This window comes from Periplaneta americana, chromosome 3 (assembly GCF_040183065.1).
Source record: "Periplaneta americana isolate PAMFEO1 chromosome 3, P.americana_PAMFEO1_priV1, whole genome shotgun sequence".
NCBI classification, from domain to species: domain Eukaryota; kingdom Metazoa; phylum Arthropoda; class Insecta; order Blattodea; family Blattidae; genus Periplaneta; species Periplaneta americana.
In genome coordinates, this window is record NC_091119.1 from 37,440,750 (window position 1) to 37,466,026 (window position 25,277).

Here is a 25,277-nt window from a genome sequence, read left to right on the forward strand (position 1 = left end):
CAAGTAAAGCAATATATCTTGTTGTGATTCCCTGTTATTGGGCTTCGTCAATCGATATCCTTCAAGACATACTGAAAGATGGTTGTTTAAAAAACGATTTGGCTTTCCTATTAGCAAATTTAAGCTTTTTGTGTGACACCATAAAAAAACTCGAAACATCCAAAAATCTGTTGTCTGAAACAGGGAGGTGCGTGCCATGGAAATTAAACTAGACTCGCTACCAGGATCAAAAGCACAATTACTAAGGGACAAATTCCAGAATGTGTTTGGGAAAAACAGTGGATATATATAAAAATGTGTAAAGTTGCTCAAGTATTGGAGGGTGTGCCTGTAGGTGAAACTGACGTTATTCAGAGATAATCGGCATGCATTTGTGAAGGAGAATTTGGAGATGACCTTTGTTGTTCACTGCAATTCTCGGCCAATACTAGCACTCAAGTGTGGTTGGTGAGTACCTAGTAACATTTTGTTTCAAGCTAAGTAAGGTATTTTTGTCATATTTAAAAATATATATATTTTTTATTTTTAGCAAATATTTTCGCACTTTTCAGCACATAAAAAATAAATATATTTAAATTTTTAGCACATAAAAATCCGCTCCCTAGTAATTTCTCACCTTGCACTGGCTTCCACTAATGCCTTTTCATCTGGACTAGATGCCTGGTAATCCAGACTTGCTATAGGATCTGCATCAGCGTTGTTATTTGTGTGTGCCTTTCCCCTTCCCACTTGCACTGAATGGCACAATGCCAATGCCAACAGAAAGTCCTCCACCTCTGGCTGCAAATGGAATAATTACCTACATTAATCATCAATATATTTTAACAACATTTGAAGACAATAAGTTAATTTTAAATTAATATCTTTCAAAGATATAAATTAAGATTACATTTACTGCAATAAATAAACCGTGGAAGTTGTAAAATAAAACTTAAATAATTATAAGATAAGAAGAGAACGCATAGGCCTACTGCCAGACATATTGTTCTCATCAAGCTTAGACGACTTCACTCATACCACTCTGCTGACTCGTGCCTTACCCAAAACATAATAAATCATACGTTGCATGCCTATTATAGTCGCGACGCTGTTATTTCCGGCGTGACTCCTCCTCTTTGCTTACGTCTTATGAAGTCAAAGCTCTATAAAATCTAGGTAGGTAGTATCTTTCGCTATTTTTGTTCTATCGTTGCCGAGCTACCATTCGAGCTACCATTATCATGTCGTAGTTCCTATGATAATAAATCAAACGCACTGTAATTCAGCAAATAATTATTGAGCGGCAAATAACGTCCTCGTGTGATTTCTGCGAACGCCAACGAAAGAGCCAAAATGGCGGGCGATTATATATTAGATATTTATCCAGCCTTAGGAAATGCTTTACATCTTCATCAGCAAATTACAAGATGCACACGTTTAAATGTAGCCGACCTGCAACATGGTTAGCTGCCGGAAATTAGAGCGACGGGATTATAGTTATGTAGTGTTGTCACATTATGACTCTGAATTAGCCCTGCCGCTGGGTTGAGGCAAGTACAATGTTTTTTTTTAACAGAGAAGTTAGTAGTTATCTCTCGTGGCAAGATAAGCTGACTTCTCTACTCGGGTTGAGGCCGTCTATGTTTGGCAACGCTGTTATAAAGCAATTCAGTTATCAGATGCGACCAACTGCATAATATAAACATCGAGAGCATGTTGATGTGATTCCTTTGGCTTCTTTCTTCTGAGCTGGGGTGGTCTAAGTTTGGCGAGTACAATAGTACCTAATGTGTAACACCTATGCCTCTTACTTTATAAGATGCCAAAGTACTGTAGTGATAATGGAAAACTAGATCTAAGCACGTATTATTCATAATTTATCTGTACTTACTTAGTTTCTTATTACGTTTTAGCAACTTCAATACTGAAGACTTTGACTTGAAATATTATTTAGTGATTAATAATGAAAATTTGTAAGTTTATTTCTTTAATTGTAAGGACTTTGCTACACTAACAAAGTCATGAAAGTGGCAAAGGTAGTTTCCCTATTCTGTAGCAAACATTCAGTACCGGTACCTATCGATAGTACCTATTATATCAGAAAATTCGGTCCTCTTCCTCAGTAATTTTGGAAGCCTGTTGACTTCTTTACAAGTAGACATATCCCTTCAATCAGAATTGTAAGCATGCAGCCTACAGTCTTATACACAAAAAATTACCAATTTATTGTAGCGTGAATTTGTCTAAACCCACTTCGGGCAGCACTTGGTTCACACGACTAAGGAAAGTATGTTTATTTTGCACCTAATTTAAGCCATGAATATACCTTTGTTACACAGAGTGGCGGGTGTTGTAAAACTCCGTACCCAAACTTCTAGGGATGGTAGAGGAGCCCAGAACAAAGATTTTTTGTTATATAACCATAGATCAGAAAGCAACAGTTACGTGAGTCGTCACTTTCGAACGCAGACATTGCTGACAGACATTGAGAGTGTGGTTTTGGTGACATTTTGTTTACAGGTATTGTCCAAACGTGCGGCCTCCTGCTTCAATACATGATGTACAACGACAATGCATCTCTCATACATTGAAATACTCCATGTTGATGTTGTAAGTGATCGGCAGCTACAAGAATCCGAGCAACGAGGTCCTCCTCTGACACAATTGGCGTTTCATACACTAAACTCTTTAAATATCCCCACGCAAAAAAATCGAGTGGGGTAAGGTCAGGAGAACGAGCAGGCCATGCAATGGGCCCACCCCAGCTAATACAATGTTCACCGAATGTGTCACGTAAAAGCTGTGTACAGTCTGCTAATTGTGACGTGTTTGTGATACGCAGAGATGCTTGTTTCTACTCAGCGATGCATTCAAAGATGACGACTGACGTAACTCTTGTCTGCGTTCGAAGCTAACGACTGACGTAACTATTGGTTTACGACCTATGGCTATTTAACGAAAAATCTTTGTTTTGGGCTCCTCTACCATCCCTAGAAGTTTGAGTACGGTATGGAGTTTTGCAACATCCTGTAGATTAGTTATAATACTTTATCTATAAATACAAAAAGCAACAAACAAAACAAAGGAAAAACAGAGCGGAGTCGTGCATAAGCTCTCACGGAATCAACCAAAGTTTTCCGAAGGAGACTTAGCATATGGAAGCCGGTCTTTTTTTGTCTAAGATTGTAGTCTACTGGTATTTTTTTGTCTCTTATTTAACGAAGTTGTATCAATTACTAAGTTATTTGGTATTGATGGGACTGATGATAGTGACATTATATTTGGCGAGATAAGGCCAAGAATTATCTGAAATTTGCTTCGCAGTTGGGGAAAACCTTAGAAAAAATCAACCAGATATAATGAGCACAAGTGGAAATCGAACCTACGCCCGAGTGCAGCCCCAGATCAGCAGGCAAATATGCTACCACTTGAGCTATACTGGTGACTATGGATTGGTACTGTACTCCAACCAGGAGAAAATCTTAGAGGAATGAGATGCAATGGGGTAATGCTATGAATGAATGTTGATGTCATAAGGTCACACACGTGGATACACGCATCTCTCAAAGTACAAACGATAACACTGATACACACATATTTATACTACCCTGGTTACTAAATTAGATCACTGTTAATCTCCTGGTCTTTTAATCCCTCCATACAGTAAATAACATATGCAGGAGAGCACATGTTTTTTAAACTGACGTTATAACGGTAATATTATCTATCTACTTCGCTCCAATAGATGACGCAATAGTAAGCACATTCCTTTCACGGTTAATCTCCTGGTTGGAGAACAGTAACAGAGTTACAACTTTAAAGGGTAGATGCATTTATGCCATCTACAAACATGAGGGTATGATAGAAGACAGAGTAATAATAAAATAATTCAAGCTAAGAAGCATGGTGCGCATAGCAAGGGGATGAGAGCTGATTGACACAGGGCATGATCTGATTATTGGAGTTATAGTTCAAGAAATGGATTGCCTGGAGTGTTCATAATGATATCATCTATTGGGAACATTGGGATTGTGTGCTTTTAAATAGATTATTTGGCTCTTAATTAGGGGTGAAGAAATACGTGATTTAATCAAAATAACTCTTTATACCATATAATAATGTATTTTACTTCTATCTTCGTGAGGCATTTGAGTGTGAATAAGATTCCTCTTTTGATATAAAATAAAATCGATGCTTATCCTACATTCCTTACTTCAGCAGAATATATTGCAAGTACCGAGTGTAGACCTGCTACAATTATTAATATATTTGATTGTACCTTATCGTTAATTACATGTATATGCATCAGTTGAAATGGAAGGATATTATCGATACTTACAGTTGATGTTTCCATGAGTATGCTGTTCCTTTCATCACCATCTGACAACAGCTGGAATACCTTTCCTCCTTCCTCGAAATATGGAATACCAGCAATAGAACATCGCCTAAACCACATGGTGTTTTCTGTGAGAGTGCCTGTCTTGTCAGTGAACAAATATTCAACCTAATGGATAGAAATATAAACATTTTAAAGATAATACAATTCCACGTTAGCAATATGAACTATTAATATGATTAGAAATGATCAGTTTATAAAATAAAATAATTTTACATACTACTGGTATAAAATAAGTGAAAAGTTCATAAATAAGAATTAAATATTATAAAACAATAAAAAGGCATATGCCATGTAAATATCATATTCTATTTAATGACTTATTTAATCTTGTTCTGTTCTTTGTTGGAATATTAGTCCAACAATCTTCAAAAAGTATTAAAAACTTTTTCAGATGGTTTTAAAAATATAATTATAAGAATGGATTTAACCGTTATAGTACACATAATGTGTTTGTAATTAATCGCAGCAACTCTGAAAATTTGACTGTCATACCTGTCCCAATTCTTCATTTAAATCTGAAGTGTTGCAAACCGCAGGCTGATCTGTTTTTTCACAGTATAGCTCTCTATCCCAAGCGAAAAATAATGAACCAATAAATTTTTGTGCCTCTGAAATAAATAAATAAACAATGTTCATGCTATATTTAAACATTTGAATATTAAGTAAGCACTAAATAATGAAATACAGTGAACAGCTTCAAGTACTTGGGGTGTACTATAAGCAGTAACATGAGCTGCTGCCAAGAAGTCAAAAGGAGAATAGCAATGGCCAAGGAAGCTTTTAATAGAAAAAGGAGCATCTTCTGCGGACCTCTGGAGAAAGAACTAAGGAAGAGACTAGTGAAGTGCTTTGTGTGGAGTGTAGCATTGTATGGGGCAGAAACATGGACATTACGACGAAGTGAAGAGAAGTGACTAGAAGCATTTGAAATGTGGATATAGAGAAGGATAGAGCGTGTGAAGTGGACAGACAGAATAAGAAACGAAGCTGTGTTGAAAAGAGTGGATGAAGAAAGAAGTGATGCTGAAACTGATTAGAAAGAGGAAAAGGAATTGGTTGGGTCACTGGTTGAGAAGAAACTGCATACTGAAGGATGCACTGGAAGGAATGGTAAATGGGAGAAGAGTTCGGGGCAGAAGAAGAAATCAGATGATAGATGATATTAAGATATATGGATCATATGAGGAGATAAAGAGGAAGGTAGGAAATAGGAAAGACTGGAGAATGCTGGGTTTGCAGTGAAAGACCTGCCCTTGTGCAGAACACTATGAATGAATGTTATAAAAATCTAGACAGTTGATTTTCATAGTATATTTCGGGTAATGGTAACTAAAAAAACGAAATACAAGAACACAAAATGGATTAAATTTACTTAGGAATGTCAGAAATTAGAGGATGCAGGGGCATTGTGATGTCACTAGTTAGAAGGCATAACATTCTAAGTATTAGGTATAATCAATACCAACCACTATCAGTACTCTGAGGAAATACTGGTATGTTATGTAAATTGATCAGAAATCCTTCTTTGCATCTTAGTATCAGTAAACATCCTCAGACTTACTTACCGATGGTGACATAAAGCGATATTGGAATGATGTAGTTGTAAAGAATAACAAATGAAAATAAATCTTGTACAACTTGTCCGACATCAATATCACTTTTTGGTCCAAGATATGTTTCGGTTTCTGCAACAGAAAGTGGATAACATATTACGAATCTAGACGATTATAATAGCAGCAATAAATGGTAGCAGTGATGATTACGAATTTTGTGATGGTGATTGGATAGTAAAGTGATCTGTGACAGATAATGGTGATAGCAGTATTATTGATGTTGGTGATTATAATGATAGCTATAACGACTGCATGGTACTATTTTATGAGAAAACTGTGATAATCTCAAATGAATTACTTTTACATAAGTAGTCTATCTCTAATCCATTATGAATATACTTAAATTCTTCATTTTCACAAACTAAAGTACATACTGTACAGGTAGTAGCACATTACAAATAGCAATGTCTTTTGGGTTATAATAATCTGCCAAGGTAATTGCATAAAGCTTATATACTGTTCTCCAACCAGGAGATTAACCGTGAAAGGAATGTGCTTCCTATTGCGTCATCTATTGGAGCGAAGTAGATAGATAATATTACCGTTATAACGTCAGTTTAAAAGACATGCACTCTACTGCATATGTTATTTCCTGTATGGAGGGATTAAAAGACCAGGAAATTAACCGTGATCTAATTTTGTGACTAGGGTAGTATAAATATGTGTGTATCAGTGTTATCGTTTGTGCTTTGCGAGATAGCCAATGGAGATGCATCTACCCACGTGTGTGACCTTATGACATCAACATTCATTCATAGCATTACCCCATTGCATCTCATTCTCCTGAGACTTTCTCGTGGTTGGAGTACAGTACTGTATTTATTATTATTAGAGCCCGGATGTTTAGGCATTTATTTTGGTTAAAACAGGTAGGTATATAGGCACTAAAAATAGTAAAAATAGGCAGTGAAATAGGCATTTATTATTCATGGAAACAGACAAAAAAATAGACAAATACTTAATAAACTATCCCATACAGTACTCACTTTCCTTGGTTACATGTCACAACAAGACGCTTTTTTAAGTTGTCAACTGTCATAGCCTGTCAGAGAGAACATTTTTCATGGTGGAAAAAGATCTTTCTACTTCTACTGAAGTGATTGGAGCAAACTTGAAACAACTTATTTCAGAAGGACTGTCTCTAATTTCTTTTAGAGATCGGGAAAAACCGACTATGTACTGTCTCAAAAAGAGAGGTGTGAGAAGGGATTAGAGACTTCAAATTACGCGTGACTTGTGCGTGCCAGCGACAACAGTAACGGGACCTGGAGACTTGCTTTTAATACTTCCCTCATCCCCTCTCTTTCACTGGTAAACCCCGAAGTGACGTGAGCACTGAGGGTTATACTGTTCAAACATTTTTGTTAAGTGACATAAAAGATGGAATCAGTAAGGGAGAAAAGTTTACGACTTCTTGGAAACATATTTATTGCTGGAGAATAAGATTCTCAGCAAATATTTGTGTGAGGTGAATATATATTTTTAATTTGTACAATCGTTCTTTTTTTGTTTTTTGATATAATTTATGTGTGGTTTATTTTAAATGCATTAAAAATATAGAACATGTGCAATAACCTAAAAATAGGCAATGAGAGCTAAAATAGGCAAAAAAGGAAAGATAAAAATTGGGCCTATCGTCCCAAAATGTGAGGAAACGTGTTTATCTCTAGTAGATCTTTCATACATACACTCAGTTTAAAAAAAGGCATTTTGCCTAACATCCGGACTCTAGTTATTATTAAAGAAATTGAATAGTGGAATCATCATCAATTAATTTTGTGCGGTGACTTCAACATAGATTTTTTAAATAGTGATGCTACCATAACAGAATTCAGATCGCTAATTCGATCATATAATCTGATAGAAACAATAGACACTCCAACTAGAATAGCCTCTAATTCTAAAACATGCCTAGACCAAATAATTGTTGACCGTGATTCTTATCCATTCTCAGTAGGAAATATTGATATGGGTATCGCAGACCACAATGCTATATTCTTAAATATTTATGCATTTGAAAACCCTAAACCAAATAGCATTAAGCCAATTAGGTATAAAAGATCTTTTAATGATGAAAACGTTGAATATTTTAAACGTTTGCTAAGCAAAGAAAATTGGATTGAAGTAACCAACTTAACAGATGTGGATGCGAAAACAAACGAATTTATAAACTCAATAACTCATTATTTTGATGTTGCTTTTCCACTAAAAAAATGTACACTTACAAATAAGCAGTTCAACAATTCAAAAAATTGGATAACGAAGGGGATTGTAACTTCTTGTAGGAGGAAAAAGGAGTTATATAAATTGTGCCAAATTACAAATAGCCTAGATCTTAAATTACATTATAAACGATATACCAGCATATTAAAGAAAGTTATACATGCAGCTAAACTGAAATTCAATGGAGAATTCATTATGAAAGCACAGAACAGAGGTAAAGCTATATGGGAAGTTGTAAAGAAAGAAACTTGTAAAAATACCAAAGTCTCAAATCAAGACTTTTCAATAATACATAATGGTCAAACAATTCAAAATTCCTTCGAAATAGCTGAAATTTTTAATAAATTTTTTGCAAATGTAGCAGACAATCCTAATAACCAGGTAACAGGTAGTCAGGAAACAACCTTACATGGAACAGGAAATGTAAACACCATATTTCTATCTCCCGTGACTGCAGATGAAATTCTCGATATAATAAAAAAACTAAAAAATAATCTTTCCTGTGGACCTGATGACATTCCGGATGGTATTGTAAAGAAATGTGCCGTACTACTAGTAGCTCCACTAGTAAACATCTGCAATTCATCTTTAATTAGTGGTAAATTTCCCGAACAATTCAAACTCGCAAAAGTATGTCCTATATTTAAGAAGGGAGATAAACAAAATATTAACAACTATAGGCCGATATCTCTATTATCTACATTCTCCAAAATCCTTGAAAAAGTTATGTATAATAGATTAGTTCGGTTTTTAGATTGCAATGGTGCACTATCTAATGCTCAATTTGGATTTCAAAAAGGCAAAGGAATTAATAACGCCATATTCACTTTCACGGAATTTATTCTAAATTCAAAAGACAACAAGAATCAAACAGTTGGGCTATTCCTGGACCTGAGCAAAGCATTTGACACAGTTGACCACATGATACTGATCCAGAAACTACAATGGTTTGGCATAAGGGGGTTAGCTAAAAGTTGGTTTGTTTCTTACCTAAGTGCAAGGCAACAATTTGTTGAAATAGGCTCAATGAAATCATATCCCACTATCATGAAAAGCGGGGTGCCCCAGGGTTCCATACTTGGCCCAATTCTATTTCTCCTGTATATAAACGACCTTCCCTCAAGGATAACACAAGCTAAAACCGTTCTCTTTGCAGATGACACCAATATTGTTTTCAATGCTCTTGATAAAAATAATTTACAGGAGAAAATAAATGAAACCTCAAGACAACTAGAACAGTGGTTAGCTAGCAATAGACTAAAACTGAATGTCAGTAAAACCGTTTGTATGTATTTCAGTCAGAAACAACTACATGACTCCATTGAAATACTACTTAATAATACTGGAATAAAGGACGTCGATTGTACAAAATTTTTAGGGATATGGATTGATTCCAACCTCACGTGGGAAAGTCATATTCAATTCTTAACTGATAAACTAAGTCGTTTGTGTTATACTTTCCGTGTCCTAACCAATATAACTCCCAAGGAACTACTTAGAGCGGTTTACTTTGGCTATGTTCACTCTGTATTATCATATGGGATAATTATCTGGGGGTCATCATCAAAACTTGCACAAGTGTTTAGACTGCAAAAGAGAATATTGAAAATTATAAAGAAAGTACCTATTCGCTCGGATAGTAAAAAAATATTCAAAGAGTTTGATATTTTGCCCCTACCTTGTATTTACATTCTTGAAACAGTCTGTTTCATCCACCAAAATTATGATAGTTTTAAAATAAACTCTGATTATCACAACTACAGCACAAGAACATGCAATAATTTACATTTTAATCATCATAGGTTATCCAAAAGTCTCAATAGCTTATCACATACAGGGATAAGACTTTACAACAAACTCCCTGTTGAAACTAAAGCCCTTAGCTATGCTAGATTTAAAAAGTCAGTGAAACATATTTTACTTTTCCACATGCCTTTTACTGTCAATGAGTATCTTAGTTTAGCACTCCAAATTTAGCTTACAGTAGTTAGTATCTCCTTTTGTGTTTACTGCTCTTTTCTATCTGATTCATGTCTGGGGTGAGACTGCCCAAGAAGATAAGGAAACCAAGAACCTTGTACAAGTAATGGTCTGAAGAAAACTGTGGAGAATTGACTTCATTACTGAATGTGTTGATTGTATATTATTTGTATATTATTGTAGACATCTTGTATGTCGGAAAAACATGTATGTAACCGCATATTTATTATGTATTCACTCTGACGATGCCATGAAATCATTGTATTTCCTAAGGCTAATAAATATCTATCTATCTATCATACAATATATCGTCGTTGATTTTATGAAATCTTCTATGTGACAGTACACAACATAAATTATTTTTCACGAGAAAGAAAAAGATTAATTAAAAATCAATGGTCCTACATATGAATATGAAGTAATTCGGTAGAACACGTCAGTGAATATGGTGAACATAAATGACATCATCGAGGATCAGTGTGGGCCTATTGATATTTAATTAATTTTTTCTTCCTCCTGAAAAATTATTTTCTTACTGTCACATAGGAAGTTTCATGAAATCAACAACGATATCTTCCCCTACAAGGAAATTACGTAAGATGGAGAACTTACTGTAATCATCCTCCTCCTCAACACTGTACTTGAAGGCAAGACAGACAGCTACTTCAATTGCCAACAGAGAAAGGAAGAACAGCAGAAAACCGTTAATAGACCTATAGTCAAAAAGAAAGAGAATAATCTCCTTTAGTATTCAATTTTCTCTATTTAAACCCAAAAATCATTAAAAATATGAAGCCTTAAAAAAATAAACGAAAGAAAACGCTTAACATTTCTAGAATATTTACAACTACAAGGTGCGGCAAAGGAATTGGACGGTTTTAGATGGCCGTTTACTGAGCCACATGAGGGGTTATGGATATCGATCGACTGTCGTTTGTTAGAATTTTTTATACCATTTTGTGTTATCATGAAAGTATGAAGCTCGGAGCATCGTGCTTTCGTCATCGAGACATTTTTCAAGAATAGTGATTCAGTTGTGAAAACCCAGCGTGCCTTTCGTCTCCAATTTAATGTTGGCTACCACGGAGCCGTTTCTGCTTGTAATACCATAATGAGATGGGTACAAAACTTTAGATTATCAGCATCAGCGCGCAAGAAGAAACCACCAGGACACGTTAGAAGTGTACGAACGCCGATAACATTGAGCGAGTAAGAGTGGCTGTTACGAGGAGTCCACATCGATCAGCTAGACGGCAGGCTATAGCACTGCGACTTTCAGAACGATCTGTGCGCCGAATATTACATTCAGATCTTAAGTTTCATCCATATAAACTTATGATTGTTCAGCAATTGAATAAGGGAGGCTATGTCCAACGTAGGACATTCGCCGAGAGAATGGTAGAAATTTTGGCTGATGTTGTTATGTTCATGAGTGACCAGGCACATTTCCATTTAAATGGTTATGTTAATAAGCAGAACTTGGGCCTCCGAAAATCCTAACGAACTACACAAGCGTCCGCATCACTGTGCAGAAGTTACAGTTTGGTGTGTTGTGTCTAGATACTGCGTCATAGACCCGTATTTTTTAAGGACAACGGGAACACTGTGACAGTGAATAGTGAATGCTACGTCGAAATGCTGAGGAAATTTCTTCAACCAGAACTGCGTAAGCATCTACGGGGGATTGATAAACAAATTGTATGGTTTCAACAAGATGGTGCCATGGCTCATACGGCTGAAACTTCAATGACAGTTCTGTACCGCATGTTTTCAGGGCACATCATTTCTCGGCATGGCGACATTCCCTGACCTCCCCGCTCGCCTGATCTTACCGTCTGCGACTACTTTCTGTGGGGTTACCTGACGTCCAAGGTATATGTAAATAGGCCCCAAACAACTGATGACCTGAAGATTGCCATCGAACAGGAAATCGCCAACATTGATGGCGAAATGTTGGAAAGAGCGACACGCAACTTCAGGGAAAGACATGAAGAGTGCATAGAGAGAGATGGACACCATTTGAAGGACATAATTTTGAAGACGATCTAAATGTATGTCAACAAAATGGCACACATAGGCAATTTTTTTTGGCAGTAATAGATTTGTTCTAATAGACATAACTACCGAGTTATTTTCATTTTAAAATTGCCCAATTCCTCTGCCGCACATTGTATAACACTGGCTAGTGACTGAACTGAAGTACGGTAGTACATTGAGATGGCCCGCGGGCTGATGTTAAGTTGCAGCTTCCACATTAATTAAAACACAATAATCTAAATATATCTGTAACTCACTTTTCAACAGTAGAAAACTTGTTGCTAGTCATTTTGGAGTTGAGAGCAAGTTTTGTTTCCTGTCCTGTATAAACTGCACAACCTGAAAATGTTAATAAATGTCGTAAGAAAATTGAGAAACAAACAAAGTTTTTAATCATTAAGAAAGAGAACCTATTTGTAGTTATGTATTACTATGTAATATCCATAATATCTAAACGTGCAATGGTTATAAAAGGAGAAGAATTCACTCCGGCACTGGGTTGGTTCTACATACCAAGTGCTCTAACCACTGAGCTACGCTGAAGTTCAATCCACAGCACAGGATCGAATCCTCCCCTCTCTAGTGTTTTTCCCTTTATGGCCTAACTCCAAGTTCGACATAAATGTCGACATATATTAAGTCAACTGTCATTATACAAGGAGCGCACTCAAGTGAGTGACCAAGGGTCCTGGTTCGATCCCTGGCGCCAGAGCGAATTTTTCTCCTCTAATAACTAAGGAGCGGATTTCTATGTAATTAAATATTATTTTTGCGTGTGATAAAACACAATTAACAAAGTTAAAAATTCCGAACATGAAGTTTCAAGTTTAAAACCCGAATTTTATTTCACATAAACACACATATCTTCACAAAAAAAATATGTAAATACATATTTTCAGGAAATCTATTATAAACACATAAATCTTGGAGTTTTTTTTACTTAAATAATTTTTTTACAAGAACTTTTAAACATTTTACAACTAAATTAATTATGTTACTCAGAAGTGCTTTATCTTTTTAAGAATTCTTGGTTGCTTCGTGTTTCTAAGCTGTGTGGTGTATCCGTGATCCATTTTTGTAATAGTATCGCCAGGCAGCATATCAGTGTTATTATTAGAGAATAAATTAACATGGACAAGGAGGAGAGATCTTGCAATACATAATTAGGAATGTTTATTGTTGCTGCAGAAGATTTCATTCCACACTTTGTTTGTGAAACACAACAGATGACAGCTCGGGCATGAACATTATTTAATTTAAACAAATCTCTCGACTCTCGCTGATGTCCATCAAGTAAGGCAATACGTCATGTTGTGATTCCCTGTTATTGGGCTTCATCAATTGATATCCTTCAAGATATATTGAAAGATGGTTGTTTAAAAAAGATTTGGCTTTCCTATTAGCAAATCTAAGCTTTTTGTGTGCCACCATAAAAAAACTCGAAACAACCAAAAACCTGTTGTCTGAAACAGGGAGATGCGTGCCGTGAAAATTAAACTAGACTCACTACCAGGTTCAGAAGTACAAGTACTAAGGGACAAATTCCAGAATGTGTTTGGGAAAAACAGTGGATATAAAAAAATATATGTAAAGTTGCTCAAGTATTGGAGGGTGTGCCTGTAGGTGAAATTGACGGTGTTTGTGTTTGTGACATTCCTCTCTTTAAATATGTACGTCTGACGTCCTGTGATGTGGAAAGATCGTTTTCACAGTATAAGTCGTTGTTCATAGATAATCGACATGCATTTGTGATGGAGAATTTGGAGATGACCTTTGTTGTTCACTGCAATTCTTGGCCAACTACTAGCACTCAAGTGAGGTTGGTGAATACCTAGTAATATTTTTTTTTCCAAGCTAAGTAAGGTATTTTTTTTCATATTTAAAAAAAATATATTTTTTTATTTTTAGCAAATATTTTCGTACTTTTTTGCACATAAAAAATAAATATATTTAAATTTTTAGCACATAAAAACCCCTCTCTATTAATAACCATTGTTACCACAACAGATATACTGTATTCTGTAGGACCAAAAATGAATATTTATGTAGATCTAAATGTGCGCTTGAAAGGCCGAGAGAGTGAGCCGAATCACAGTCGGCTGATGCCATGCTACGTTAATGTAATACTGGTATACATCGCCAATTTAGTTCCATAGTTGTCTTCATTTTGATTAATATAATATGTTACTAGTCAGCGATGTATGCAATAGAGGGGGCGAAAGGAATTGGCCACCCTAACCCATCACCTTCTGCCTCATGAGTGATGCTTTATTGGTGTCACTTATGAGATTCAAACCTGTCTTCGGACAGTTGACTAAACAAGTTGTCTTCATCGTGAAGAGTACATTATGATTAACTGATGAGTCTAGTAATTAAAGATCAAGATGTAGGGATCGGCCTGGATGACGCAGTTGATAGAGTGCTAGCCTTCTGTGCCCGAGGTTGCGGGTTCGATCCCGGCCGAGGTCGACGGCATTTAAGTGCGCTCATGTCAGTAGATTTACTGGCATGTAAAAGAACACCTGCGGAACAAAACTCCGACACACCGGAGACGCTGATGTAACCTCGGCAGTTGCGAGCGTCGTTAAATAAACCATAATTAATTAAAAATCAAAATGTGGGTGATTCTACGATTAGGGGAAATTTTCAAGTTCGTAAAAAATTATTTTTGGAATTGGAAAAAGAAATATGAAAAATTTTCTCGGTACTGAGTAATATTTTGATGAATACAGGATGTCTGACTAGAGCCGTTCATATATTGTTTTCGGCATCACGAACAACACGACTAGAGGTGGACACGTTTCATCGTTGAAATTTTCTAACTCGCAGAGCTTGTACGAGTTTAGTTTTAATAATGGTTGAAAACAGCTAAAATAATGCAAAAATATATACGGGTAGACTGATTAATATAGTGATTCATACGATGCATTTGAGGAAAGAAACATTAATTTCTAATACGCGGACTCTCAAAGTACAGCATGAGTATAAATGATTGCCCTAGTTAGGCGATTTTTTTATAGACAAACAGTGAATAATACAACAATGGTACTGATATTACCAAATAGAATATCTCTCAAAGTTTTATTTCAAATTATCCGCGCGGCATAGTTCCATCTCCTACCGGTAGAGGACTTGAGTTTACAGAAATGGCGACTTGTGCTGAGCGTGCATTTGTAGCATTGGAATTTCATTCTACAAAATCCGTCATAACTGTGCAGCAACATTTTCGAGGTAGATTCAATAATGATACACCAGACGCCAAGACCATTAGACGATGATATAATCAATAATTAGTGACCACAGGATGCCTGTGTAAAGGAAAATCTTCTGGTCGGCCACGCGTCCCACAAGAAACAGTTGAGTACGGGCAAACTTCTAGCGTAGTCCACAGATTGGTCGTGCGGGGAGAGACGACATGCAGCTCTTTTCTGGCCTCCACGTTCCCCTGACTTAACATCGTGTGACTTCTACCTGTGGGGGTATATTAAAGACTCTGTTTTTGTACCTCCATTACAGGAAAATCTGCCAGAGCTACGCGCCCGCATCATCAACGCCATCGCTGCAATCGATATGGATACACTTAGCCGTGTGTGGAACGAACTGGACTACCGGCTTGATATCTACAGGATCACAAGGGGAACCCATAACGAGCACCTAAAAGATATGTTTAAAAACTTGGAGAGTTTCTCCATACACTCGAAATTTTAAAAATTTTCTACGTTCAATCGTTTGTCCACAAATAATTTTCGTATCAAGGGAAGTCATTTATACTCGCGCTGTAGTTCATGGCTCTCAGCTAGAGTAAGGGTTCTATGAATATTTCGAATGTCTGTGAGGGTTCGATGCCCGGTTCTTCTTTTCGTACTACTATTTAATTTCGAACTCCGATTCTAGGTGATTCTAGATCGTTCTAGTTGAAACTACTTTAAAACGAAAATATGTAATCGATCGAAACATCATATGAACAAGAATTTTTCACAGAAGTACCTATAAAAGCTCGAATCCTGCCTTCGATAATAATCATTCACGTTTCGAATCTCCGAAACTCGTGACAGCAAACGTGAAAGATAACGAGAGAATAATTGAAGACTTGAAATAAAAAAGGCTCTAAGTGCCATAATAAGGAATTTTGAAATTGTGTGCAAAATGGGATCTATATGCCAAGCCCTATAATGTATAAAAGGCTCGAAATGCCACGAATGAAAATGTAGTACCAAATGCAATCGACAGATAACATGCGGTTTAACTGCCGCTGCTGTTAACATATGAAAGGCTCTATGTCCCGCGCGCTTCCTCCTCATAGTTAGATTAAATGGCGGATGTGGCAGATATTTGTAAGAGTTTGAGTGGAAAGAAACGACGAATTAAAGGAGAAGGTACTGCGGCTGCAATGAAAAAAAGCTGAAAATGGAGGAAATGAATACATAAGTTCAAATAATAAACATGTTCCTGTAAAACCTCGTCCAGCACAGGAGGCTAGTCTCATTATTGATCGCTAACCTACACCATACCTGGACAGACTGTTTATTCTTGTTCTTTTTGCATGAAAGCAACAATAAGGTCTAACTAAATTATGTTGGTTGTGACAACAGAAAAACTGGTAGACCTAGTAAGGTATAGTGTACGGGGTTCTCCATCTTGCTTTCAGAGTCGGTGTGCATGCAAGTGTAGATGCAAGAACCTCAGCTATGAACACAATGTATGAAGATTTTTATGACCTGGAAGATATTGAAAAGCGGGGGAGTTAAGTGATGGGGCTGATGCAAGTATCACATGTTAAAAGAAGACGTCATGGTACCTACGATGACTCTTCACAGAGCAGGAGACAAGCAACTATTCATTACTCTGTTCCAGATGGGCAAGGTGACTTAGTGCAAGTTTGCAGAGGAACATTTTCTGAAATATTTTCGTTAACTTAGAAGAAAATCCAGGTATTAACCGAAAAGAAGAAGAATTTGACTGAAATGATACAATACCTGAAAAAAATGATGACCACAAACAGTTTTCCAGAAGCATTACAGAATAAACTTTTATTTTATGAACAAAAAACCGTTTTTGTTTCATTCGTTTGTCCTCTTCACTATCTTTTTGCTGATTCTGAACTATGGAACTCAGAGCCTTTCATTAAATTTCCACTTTCAGTACGTTTTTCATACTATTGCAATATTACGTTTGTAAGTTCCTTTGGACACTACCTCCATACTATGCTTATCTTTCAATTAAAACACATTAATATTGAAATTATGACCAATAATTACCTAGTACACTTAAAACTCATTTTACTCAAATTCATGATTATGGCACTTAGAGCCTTTTTATTTCAAGTCTTCAATTATTACTCATTATAATGAATATAACGTGTTCCATCAAGGAGAATACGTCACTATGGTCGAACTCCATGCGGGTTGCCGTCGATCTGTCATAGCCTGAATCCAACGTTTTTCTTGGTCTAACCATGTTGAGGCGTTCTCATGGTAGTGTCGCTAGGAGTGACATAACTTACTCAAAATATCTTTAACTGAATTAATAAATTGTGTTAAAACTCTACGCTGTCTGTTCTTTAAAGGTTCCTTTTTATTATGTCTGTTAGTTATTCTAAATGAAACAAAACAAATTAATCTGAGGGACTGGAGATAACTTTCGCATAAAGAAAATATAATATCGGGACTATAAAAAGAGGAAATGACTCAATAAAACAGTATCGAATGATAAACGCGACTATAAGAAACGTTTGAAAGCCGAAAGAAAATAAATAATTAACAGATTGACTGCACATGTTTAACATGATACGAGTATTATCATACGAAGACATTCACATAAACGCTAATACACATGCCTGATTCCGCCTGCGAAACCATTAAATACCTCCCACATGACTGCACTAATATTTGGGCTACCTAAACAAAAATGAACGGCTTCAGACACTCTGTATAGCCAACAAAAATGAATTTTCATGCTGGTATTTTTTTTAACTAAATGTTGATGCTCTGTGCTAATGACTCAATTCTTAATTATAATGCCGAGATCTTGTAGAAAACATAACACTTAATAAAAACCGACCATGTAAAACATCTCTTAATTTTTTTTTTTTTTTTTAATTTCCCGGTCTCTGATCGGGTCAAAAACCCTGATATAACTGATATTTAACTCTAGCAGTGAATTTCGGTGAAGTCCGGAGGGCCTAATTAGTCAAATCCACTCTCCTTACCTCCACGCTGGGGCCCTCTGAGATCTTTTTAAGCTGCGAAACAGAGAGTGGTGTGCGGAAAGCAACGAGAAGCTACCGCATTTATCTTTCCCAAGAAAAACTGCAAACATGGCAAAATAGGAAAGATTGGAGAAAGCTGAGTTTGCAGTGAGAGATCTGCCCTTGGGCAGAACACTAAATGAATGAATTCATGTGTTTCGTAACTAGGCTCTGTATACATAGAAGTTATTACTATGAATGTAACTGTTTCATGAACTAAGTTGTTCCAAAATAACAGTTTCAAAGAAACAGTTTCATAAAAATATGTTTACAACATCAGTGCCAACTGTCCCAACTGTTTCAACTTCTCTTCTGCTTCAGGGAAATGTTTCAAAGCCTTTGAATCGTCTTTAAATCAGCTGTTCAATGTATTATGACGACGAAAGTCATTTTTCGTAGGTTCTGTTAAAGAGTACAGTAAATAACTACAATTCAAAATGAATCGATTTTAGTAAAAAAATAACGCATATAACTCTAGGAAAGTTTAATAACGATAAGACATTAGCTGATAATATTTTTCACGGTATATTAATAATTAACACTATGTTTGAGCACCATGAACATATTCTTCATCAATGGGCGGCCAATAATAACTAATATCAGATTTATTAGGGAATTTGATTCGTACAATTAAATTGCGCTGTCCTACATAGGCTACTGTTGCACGAAGGTCGTATGGAACATCGATTGTATATCTAGTTTCGATTGGAGGTCAATGATAGCGCTACACGTGGTCTTTGTAGACAGCAGGGAAGCTGTTTAGAAATTGAAGTGTTTATTTCTCGGAACCATGTGGAATGTTGAAGTGATCACTGGAGCAGTGTAACACTTTTTGTAACAGTTGGAACAGGTTATTTTACGAAACTTTGTGAAACACTTTCAAGAAAACTGTTCCAGCTTTTTTTTACCCATCTCTAATACATAGTGTGTGGCAATTAATGGGAATTCGTAACACAGCTGCAGAAAGAAGTCCTGATTAGCAGCAAGGAAATAAAACAGGCATACTGCATTAATTACCTTCGTATCACCTTCACTGTTGAAACAAACACGGAAATACTACAATTCTGCAAACACTCCTAATAGGCCTAATTCAATCAATATTCCTTCAGTCTTGAAGATAGTAAAATGTGACTTATAGCGTTACAAGTTGAGTGGCAAAGAAAAAAGGAGGAAAAAAAGAAATATATTAAAATACTTTGTTCAACTCACCAATAACATATTCCGTATTCTTAAGTCTGGCCCCTCTGAGAAGTAAGTTCTCTGTTCCAAGCGGTGAAGAGTTCGATTCTTGAAACACAGTTTCCAGCTGTTCTGCACTGAATCGCGACTCCAAAACACTAGTGACTACACCTCTCTCAGCACTTGAATCAACACAGTTTCGAGCCGACAAAACTCTTTCAAAATCTGACTGGATAAAATTTACATCGCCGATAATAGTTGCCCTGTGTAATCCTACATCTTTACTAATATTGTATCTTGGTAACTGTATTATATCACCGGTAATTGTGGATCTCCTTAAAACTTGATCACCTAAATTAGATTCAGGTTTGGTAAGATTAACGAAATTTGCTTCCCATCTGGAATGTTCAGTTTCTTCACAGCCATCTGGAGAAGTTCTAATAGCCACCAATTCTTCACCAGCACTTCTATTCCCACTGGTAACACCAGTAACGTCTAATACGACACTGTTGTCATTCCGCGACTGCGAACTTCTTCTCCTCGTACTAGTGGAGACCCTGTCGTGGTTTGTAGGCACTTCACCGTTAACGAAACTGGTTCTTCTTAAAATCACTTCACTGTCAACACTCCGCTGTTGTGCGGCCACATCGCCATTTCCTACGCTGGTATTACGCAAAGCAATGTCACCAAACATATAGGCGTGTTGCGATGTTCTCACACTTTGTACACTTGTGCGATTTGAAGGTACATTTGAACTCCACGGATCTGTTTCGCTAGGAAATATTTCGATTTTTCCAAAAAAATTGTACAAGTCTGGAGTTGGTTGTTCACACTCTATTTGGGCTTTCAGTCTGGCCAGCTGTTCTGGTTGTGAGAAGTTGCGCAGCAGTCTAGGACACGTCAGCGTCTGAAATGAAGCACGACACATGTTACAGCTTTAGTCTGAAATGCAAAGGTCTAGTTATAAATCTATCTTTGAAAACTAGCACTCAGTTAGGTTACAGTAAAATAAAATATAACTATTACATGACTTTCTAAAGTGAATATATCAGATTTCCAATTACTTTTAACAATGGTCAATATAGAGTATCCACCAGCCACTGAACGAATATTGCACACTTTTATCACTGCCAATGTGGCGCTATAAGCCAATTTTCAATACTTTTATCACAACCACAACACATTTCAATTCTTATTGTACTATATATAATTATTACTACATTAACACATTTAATATATCACAAAACATACACTGGACGAACTAAATGTAATTATTATGAAAGTTGCCATATTTCCTTTCTCGAATTACGATCCACTTTCACTAGATGACTACTGACACGAGAAATAGGACCGGCAATACATGCAAAAGAAATTATACTAAATTTGAGGAATGTTACTACAGGTGTGTAGTATTATGTGACAGGTTAGGTTAGATTAGGTGTGGATTGTGTGATAGGTTAGGTGTGTAGTATTATGAGAGAGGTTATGTTAGGTTTCATTAGGTGTGTAGTATTATTACTATGTTGGCGGACTGAAACCCACTGTTGCATTAAAGAAATATGGCCGTATTCTTCATTCCCTCGCGACGAATTTCGATGGGTTCAATGAATGATGATATAAAAAAGAAACTTAACACAGGCATTATATAACAATTTTTACACAGAAGGATAATTCACATTCACTGTATATTACATAAAAAAAAATAATAGTTTTAAGTTAATGCCTATATTAACATTTAATAGTATTTAAAACAAATATAAATGAAAGCTTTATTACATTAATTGATCTAATTTTTCTATATTCTCTTTTATATAGACTGCATCTGTTGTTGTTAATTGAGAGATCTGAATTATTATTATTATTATTATTATTATTATTATTATTATTATTATTATTATTATTATTATTATTATTATTATTATTATTATTGCTTTCTGTTTTCACCTCTCCCTAGCACTGTATAATACGGTATAAATCCCCCATGGGTGAAAAAGTTTGAATTCTGTGTCCTCATTTTACATTAATATCACTGTCTAAACCAGGGATGGGTATAACGGAGGGGAGGTGAATGTGATCCAGTTCAGCCCTTCCACAATATTTCAGACATGTTTACATCACATGAACTTGATTTCTCTTCCGCTTAGGGCTGTACAAAACTAATGCGACATGTCATTACATTAAACATTTCAAATAGAGTTAAACATGTAATGTAAACATTAATTTGATTACTATGGCTTAGCACTCATTATAAATAATCACATGTAAGCTCTAAATCGCCTATAATGTTTAGTCAGGCTGTTACACGTATATGCGCAATATTTTTCATCAGGTTCATTTTAGAAAAAAAAAGTTCGCAGATATAAGTGGATTCAAAGATTCCCTGCATCTTAGCTCCGAAATTATGCAAGTTAGGAGACTTGTTATCAGGCAATAATATTCATACAATTCCTTTCTGGTTTTACCTGACATTTGAAAAAGGGTATTTTTCTCTATGACTCGTCTACGTATTTGAAATACGAAAAATTGATCGGACTGCATTTTCAACTAATAGCCTAGTGATTGTGAGTTGACTTTTCCATTAACAAATTATTCTTGTAGCTTCTTGAAAACTTTCTCACTATTACAAATTACCGGTACATTCAAATAACACATTGCTTTATCGCATGTAATAACTATTTTATTAATATAAACCATTTTTGGGGAAAGGAATTGGCCATCCTACCCCATTATCTCCTGGCCTAGTTGCCTCATATGTGATGCTTTGTTAGAATCACTTGCGAGGTTCAGAGCTGTCTTCGGACAGTTGACTAAACAACAACAAACCATTTTTAATAATCCTGTTTAAACTCTTACCCATAGATTCATGTTCGTCAAAATCTGTCTTATATTTAAGACCAAAGTGCCGTCTGATATTGTGTTTTATACAAATCCCAATTGAACAATTGAGGCACTGAATTTTTCCTTTATTCATAATAACAAAATAGTCTTGTTCCGACGTTTCTTGGAAATAAAACGAGTCTACAGCTGTGGAGTAATGGCTAGCATCCCTGATTATGAAACGAGCGGGCCCGGATTTAAAATCCTGTTTGGGACAAATTACCTGGTTGAGGTTTTTGCCGAGGTTTTTCCTCAGCCCATTAAGAGCTTCGCCGGCAATATCATCTTCTTATCATTCAGACGCTAGATAACCACAGCAGCAGTGGCGTAGCATGAAATTTTGAGCAGGGGAAGCTAACTCATGTTGTCTTTCATGTACATATGAGAAAACGTATTACAAAAATATAGTCTTAAAATATATAGTAGTCAATGTCAAGCCAGCAGTCCGAAGATTGGTTGGAACCTCGTAAGTAATACCATTAAGGCATGACCTCAAATGGTACGTAGTAAAATATGATTACATGGTTTACACATATCTCTAACAAACAGACACGGTCATTTGTTTTTTAAATCGCACTTTTGTTCGTAAGTCGGTCTTGATAATAGAATTGTCCTAAAAATTCAAGTAAATTGGTGTCAGGAACTGTTATTTCACTCATTATTTATTATATCAGCCACAATGCACACTAACACTTCAACTGAACACATCTCACGACAGGGATAACTCGGAAACTAAATTGTTTGTAATGTCGAAGCTAGCTTCTTGCGAGCCTAGTTTAGTTAGAAAGGGATGGAAAATATGCGGGGTATGTTACACAGAAGAATGAGTGTAAGAAACCAGTCTGCTTGGAAGCTGGTGTGTGCAGGCTTATTGTTTACTGCTGCATCACGAATCATCTTGAGCTGCCGCATCACAATATTTAACGCATAAATATAAATTCTATTAAAATTAATAAATAATTTTGTTCATAAACTGCAGGTTTATTATGAAATTATTATTAACTGGGAAAGCTGAGCTTTTTAGCTTACATTGACGCTACGCCACTGCACAGCAGTTCATAAAGCATCGTAAAATAATCCGCTAAAAATATTAAAAACGAAACCTACAATTTATTCGCCATATTCCACCATTTTACACACTCCTGATTAGGATGCTATCGTACTGAGTTCAGCCTCTGTCTGCTGTACATACACGCAGACAGGTAGAATATTTGTGGATGGAGAAATGAAGGCACCTCGCGGGAGACAATGTGCTCATCCCTTGTCTAGACAGTATGATGTATTAAAACCAAGGTGATTACAATGTTGTATTTGTAACCTATACTTCGTTAAATTAGTACAAAAAGGAATGCCTAATTAAAATTTGTTTGAAGAATCGTTTTGATTATCCAACTAAATTAATTTATTCTGAATTTAATATTGAACAAATTTATAAATATATACTCTGTTAAAATTTTATCATAAAAATCGTAATAAGTTTATATTACAGGTACGTAATCATGACACAAGACGAAATAATAATTCAACATCAGTAGAACCTAATGTTTAAAGCATAACATTAATTTTGGCCCTCGATTGTATAATTCTTTAGCTAAATTACACCCAGAACTTCTAACATGTAACTCACTAACATATAACAAGAAAATTAGAAACGTGTTAATGTCTTCAATTTGATTAAATAAATGTATAGCCTATGTGTATGAATTAATTAGCCTATATTATAGGCCTATTCTACAGGGTGTTTCCGAGGTGGTGTTAAAAACTTTCAGGGATGATGGCGAAGGGCTCATGTATTAATTTGAGATAAGGAACTCTGGTCCGGAAATGACCGAGTCGAAAGTTACAAGCAAAAATATTTGTGTGGAAATGAAATAATTTTATTCCTCTGTACACCTTATTTATGTGTATTTATCTGTACATCTTACACATATTGTATTCATCTGATGTTGTTTACGTTGACTACTTACAGTATTCCATTCAGTGCGCTGTCTGAGGGATGGGGACAGGAAACTACACTAAAGCAATGCAGATAGCGTAATGTGTAACGGACATGGTCGGTCCTGATATGCACGTCTGTAGACAGCAGTGTATGTACACGAGAGCGGAATAAGCAGACCTGATTTTCGAATACGGATGAGCCAATCGGAACAGTAGACAAGCTCACAGATTGTATCGGAGCAAGTACCCACGTAGGAGACATCCGGCCCATACCATCTTTCCACGACTGTTCCAAAGGTTAAAGGAAGGAGGGCACGTGGTACCAAATTACAATTCCATTTCCACACAACTATTTTTGCTTATAACTTTCGATTCAGTCATTTCTGGACTATGGTTCCTTATCTCAAATTGATACATGTGCCCTTCGCCATAATCCCTGAAAGTTTGTAACACCACCTCGGAAACACCCTATATAAGTTCGGAATATATATTTTTTTCTTAAATTATCCTACTTTATTCACGTACGATATTATTCTTCTCCATGTTAATATTACATTATATAATTTCATTGTAGCTGTAATTTTAATTTTAGTTCCTATTTTATTTCATTTTCTATATTCCTCTTATATTTAATAATATATCTGAACTGTGACCGAACACGAGCGCTGCTCATTCGGTCCTCAAATTTTGTTAATATTACTGTATCTTCTTTTATAGTGATTGTACAGGGACATCATTTTATTTTTACTTCAATTTTTATTGTACCTGAGTTTTTAGATATACTTCACTCCCACCCCTTCTACTA

General features: G+C 35.9%; 1 protein-coding gene across 7 annotated transcripts in view; it reads right to left on the reverse strand.

Annotated features, from left to right (window-relative positions):
• The window catches only part of LOC138695934 (phospholipid-transporting ATPase IF-like), a 344,160-nt gene that overhangs the window by 46,243 nt on the left and 272,640 nt on the right, over positions 1–25,277 (reverse strand). For all 7 annotated transcript variants that reach the window (XM_069820330.1, XM_069820328.1, XM_069820329.1 and 4 more), the window contains 7 exons: positions 19,688–20,564; positions 12,489–12,570; positions 10,807–10,907; positions 5,944–6,063; positions 4,871–4,986; positions 4,319–4,483; positions 617–780 (listed from right to left, as the gene is read on the reverse strand). In XM_069820330.1, coding sequence (XP_069676431.1) covers positions 617–780; positions 4,319–4,483; positions 4,871–4,986; positions 5,944–6,063; positions 10,807–10,907; positions 12,489–12,570; positions 19,688–20,564 — 1,625 coding nt within the window. The remainder of the gene's footprint in view (positions 1–616; positions 781–4,318; positions 4,484–4,870; positions 4,987–5,943; positions 6,064–10,806; positions 10,908–12,488; positions 12,571–19,687; positions 20,565–25,277) is intronic.